This window comes from Fukomys damarensis, unplaced genomic scaffold (assembly GCF_012274545.1).
Source record: "Fukomys damarensis isolate Sample0158 unplaced genomic scaffold, DMR_v1.0_HiC HiC_scaffold_29, whole genome shotgun sequence".
In the NCBI taxonomy this organism is placed as follows: domain Eukaryota; kingdom Metazoa; phylum Chordata; class Mammalia; order Rodentia; family Bathyergidae; genus Fukomys; species Fukomys damarensis.
In genome coordinates this window covers 13,522,280-13,526,885 of record NW_022900941.1, presented here as the reverse complement: position 1 = coordinate 13,526,885, position 4,606 = coordinate 13,522,280, and the positions used below count along the sequence as shown (strand labels likewise).

Genomic DNA, 4,606 nt, shown 5'->3' with positions numbered 1-4,606 from the left:
CCCCTCCTCTCGCCGGGGCTCCCACGCCTCCCTCTCCCACCCTCCCCGCCCCAGTTCCAGGCTTTCCTCGCCCCTGGACTCAGCGGGAAGTTAGAGCATCTGAGCGCGCTCTGGGGCCGGGCGAGAGGATGCGCAAGGTGGAGAGCCGCGGGGAAGGGGGGAGAGAGGTAAAGACCGGGGTGCTCTGCGGGGCCGCCGTGGGGGCGGGGGAGAAGTGGGCTCGAGGAATAGGAACGGGGCTTCTCGGACCCCGGCTGAGGCACAGTGGGGAGCTGCCGCGCTCTCAGGACCGCTTGCAGGGGTCCAACCTGGCCTTGCTGTAGCGGGACGCGCGCTGGCCAAAGGGGCAAATGACCTTTAGGCCGGCAGAGTTTTCCTTGTGTGTGTGTGGAAGACCGTGGGGGAGACGAGGTGGGAGAAGAGAGCAAGCCAGGCATCTGTAGTCCGCTGACTGAAACTGAGCGTGGGGAACAGAAAGGCGTTCATCACTAAGGGGAGCTGAGAGAATATTGGCTTTAGCGATTTCTTGGGTCCAGATGTGTTGTGTGTGCAGCACAGAGGTGTTCTGTATCGCCTGAGGGCTATTCCCGTCCCTCTCCGACCTTCTCCACCCGCCACTCTTTCGTTTCGGCGCTTGGGGATGTGTATCAACCGTACGGTGGGTCTTCGCCCCCTTCCCGTCCCTGGATTCCAGCCATTTGGGAGTTCGGGGACGCTTTTCCTCCAGAGTTGGAGGGTCAGGAGCTTGGAGATGTCTGGCCAGGAGGGTAGGGAGACCGCAATCAGCCGGCTCAAAGTGCACTCACGTTTGCATCTTGTAAAGAGAGCCTCACTTAGGTCTGCGCGTAACTACAGAACTGGAGGATCCAGGCCCTGGGGGGAGGGAAATGGGGCTTTTTGTCCCCCCAGCGCTCAGCTGGAGGCGTCCAGGGCAAAGACACTTAAAGCTCATCGCTAGAAGTGGGGTCACTGGGGGCCATCAGCAGGACTCCAGTGGCAGCTCAGCTCTTTGCTTATTCTAAGCACTGAAGGGCGAGTCTGGGGAGCTGTCCAATCGCCCAGGAGTAGCTGCGAGGTAGAGCAAGCAGTGCTAAGGATGCTGATATTTAATATTCTAGTCTTGGCCATCTCTTCTGGCTTGTAGTCTCTTTTTCTCTTCTTTCCTCTCATTCCCTCCCATATGTTTCACACAGGTGGCGGAGATTATTCAATGCCTTAGCGCTGCCTTCTAGTTGATGGGTGAGGGTTCCACTTTTTACAAAGCATTTTTTTACAAAGCCATCCCCTTTGCTCCAGACCTTAAATGAACACAGAGGTACTGTATTGTAATGTCTCTCTTCTTGCACTCCTGCTCCACCCCCTTCTTCAACATGCATCATAAAGTAGAAACAGGTGAGCAGATAGATACTAAATGATTGTGGAAGAGCAACAGGGATTGGCATCCTCTTTCAGGCTGACAGCCCTTAAATTTCACTAAGGAGCCACTGAGCCTCTCTACTGCTGTTGGAATGATGCTACCAATAAGAATGATTAGTCAGGTGAGAGTCCCCACAAGAAATCTCTGCTCACTAACCTGTGACACCAGCTGGTTACTCGGGGCGCAGCACACAGCTCTGTGATGGTGGGGGTGGGGAGAGAGGAGCAACGCAGAGCACACAGAAGCGGAAAGTGTCTCTGTAAATAATGGGCAAACTGTATATGCAGAGCGAATCCTTCTGCCTGGACTAATCTAGTGCTTAGAATTCACGTGAAGAGGGAGACTCATGCTGGAATCCGTTCTTCTCATTAGCATGCATGTTTTTATGGCCACTTCAAACACTCAGGGAGTGGCCATTTGCAGAACTCTTGTTTCAACTGAATATTTTAAGTGACTTCCTGAACATTTCCATGATTTTAAAATATCAATAGAATGCATTTTTTTTTAACATGTGCTAAAAGAGATTGATTTTGCGAAGGGAAAACAGAATGAAATATACTTAGTATCCCTGAGAGGGCTTTCAAAAGCTCCTAAGAAATACCTGTCTCTAACATATCCTTTGTCCAAAGATAGATGTATGAAATAATGGCCATGTATTGTCGGTGTTGCTGTAAATGCTTAAACTACTTTCTGCGAGTTTTTGTGAACTGTATACCAGTGTGGTTTAATGCTGCAGTTGCCACAGAGCTTCCACGCAATGCTAGATATAATACATCTGTAAAGATATGACTAATTGTGCTGGCTTCTATGACATTTCAAGAAAATGGATTCACAAATGTAATTTAAAAATGTACTTTTATGAAATTTTACCTAGTGGTTAAACAGGGCCATGTTCCAATTAATCACTATGTATCGATTCTGAAAGATTTGAACTTTTGAGTGATATAAACCCAAGAGGGTTTTCACTTTCCATGATAGAGATTTTTATGAACCTTAAAGATGCCTTGTCCTGAGGCCATCCAACATCTATTTCCATTTAGCACAGGGAAAGGCCACAGTCTTTCCTCTGTGTGAAATGGTTATGAACCATGTAATTTGGTTCCTGTTACAATCCAACAGAGGGCTTGACCTCCCTCTACCATTCTGTCTGTTGTGTCCTCCCTCCTAGGGTGCCATGATTAGAGGCATCACCTCCCCAGGGAGCAACTCGGACTTCACACCTTTCTTAATATCCCAAACTATTGGGTATATTTTATCATCTTAGTAATCTTTCTTTTAAAGATTCATCATGGAAACTAATGTGTACAAGTTATTATGTTCACTTCATAACAGTCCCCAGGTATAGAAGGTCTAAAAATAAATGCTTTGACTTGGGTAGATGCAGTCATTTCCACTTGATAGGGTAAATAACTCATTACACATTACAGGATCCAAAATCTCAAGTGGCTGAGTGTGATTTATTATCATTTGAAAGTAATCACTTCCTGAACGTTAGCCACCTGATACATATTGTTCTTGAGGTTTGTTAATGAACATTTATCAAGTGTGTTTTTGTGTTTGAAAGCAACTTTTTGAGCTGCCTCCGGTTCTTTTTCTTATTTAAGAGATGAGAATCCAGAGATGAAAGAATTTAAAGAACTTTACAAAACTTATCCTCAGAACTGGTAAAGGTGGTGGAGATGAGACAGAGCCTTGAGCTCATTTAAGTCTGAAGCCCCTCCTCCTAACTTCTGCGCAATCACAGCGCAGCTGCGGTGAGAGTGCAGAATAATTTCCAGTTGTGTGTGTATGTTGCCTACATCGCCCTAAATATAAAATGGTTAAATAATTTGTTGAAAGCTTCAACTGTAAATATAAATGTTTCTGAACTTTTAAAGTTAACTTACTATGTCCTTTAAGCATTTTTTTTTTTTTTTTTTTTTTTTTTTTTTAATTTTTTTTTTTTTTTTTTTTTGTACCGGGGCTTGAACTCGGGAACTTGTGCTTGTGAGGCAGGTGGTGAGCTAAAATCCCTGGCCCATTATAGATCTAAATAATATAAAATGAATCAGATATGTCTTCATTAGCCCTTAGAAACTTTTTTCTTTTAAATCTCTATATCATTTGTCCCTCATACCGCTGAGATTCTCAAGGTTTGTTAAATATGTTTTTCAGTTTTTTTGTTTTGTTGTATTGTGTTGTTTCTTCAGTCAGTACAGCGAGTTCAAAATGTGCTCATATTTCCACTAGGTGGCAGCCTTCTGCTGAATCCAATGGGGAAAATTACTGCCTAAAACCGTGGACTGTCACATCAGCTTCAAAAACAAAACAGTCACCCTCACACACACACACACACACACACACACACACACACACACCCAAAGTAAAACAACCTCACTTCATGCATTGCAACTAAACTTTTTAAAAAACAATCCTGTATCTGCAAAGATAATATTATGCATTTTATTTTTTAAAAGTGTGTCTGGATAGAAGAAAAACAATCTATCACAATTCAGCACATGGCAACCTCTTGATGAAATAACTTATGGTCAGAATGGTGATAAAATGTTCAAAATGCCTTCTAGAGTACGTGTGCCACCTTCCCGCAAGGAATGTAAACATGGGCTGCACACATGTCCTAATAAGCTAACATAATAAAAACGCCCTTTTGCAAAATACACATTGTACTTTTGACCTTTAGACAACACTAATCTCAAATATTTCGATACAGAATTGGTATTCAGTATGCTTATTTCAGTTATAGGTCTGGAACCAGATTAAAATTTTCAAAAACATGCTTATAAAAAACTCACATAGAAGCTATTCTGTGTCTTACTTGCTAATCTATAAATATGTCATAGTTTAGTGAATGAACTATACTTTGTAAGAGAATCTTGAAAATCACTTTTATAAATCACACTGAAAAGCTTATATAATAGATATATTGCTTTTCTTTCAACCATTCGGTGTTCAAAATGTAGTATCTAGTTGGAAGGGAGTTTCTACACAACTTAGAAAATATAATTTGGGTTTAATAAAGATATTATATGTAGTTTGCAACTTGGGGAAGTATTTTATATTCTCAATTTCTTATTCATATACATATGTAATATATAATACAAGTATGTATGGAACACATATCTGCTGATTTAACAAAAATAGAGTGTTCTGTGCTGAGGAGCAATATATATATATATATATATATATATA

The 4,606-nt window shown here is 42.4% G+C and overlaps 1 protein-coding gene across 4 annotated transcripts in view; it reads left to right on the top strand.

Annotated features, from left to right (window-relative positions):
• Positions 1–4,606, top strand: part of Dpp10 (dipeptidyl peptidase like 10) — a 1,319,241-nt gene that overhangs the window by 659,490 nt on the left and 655,145 nt on the right. The window contains exon 1 of one of the 4 annotated variants that reach the window (XM_033757134.1): positions 91–137. The exons of 2 other annotated variants lie outside the window; for them this stretch is intronic. In XM_033757134.1, the coding sequence (XP_033613025.1) occupies positions 129–137 (9 nt within the window). In that variant the 5' untranslated portion in view covers positions 91–128. Of the gene's footprint in view, positions 1–90; positions 168–4,606 lie in introns of those variants that run through there. One more of the 4 variants, XM_010606217.3, reaches the window with a different exon arrangement.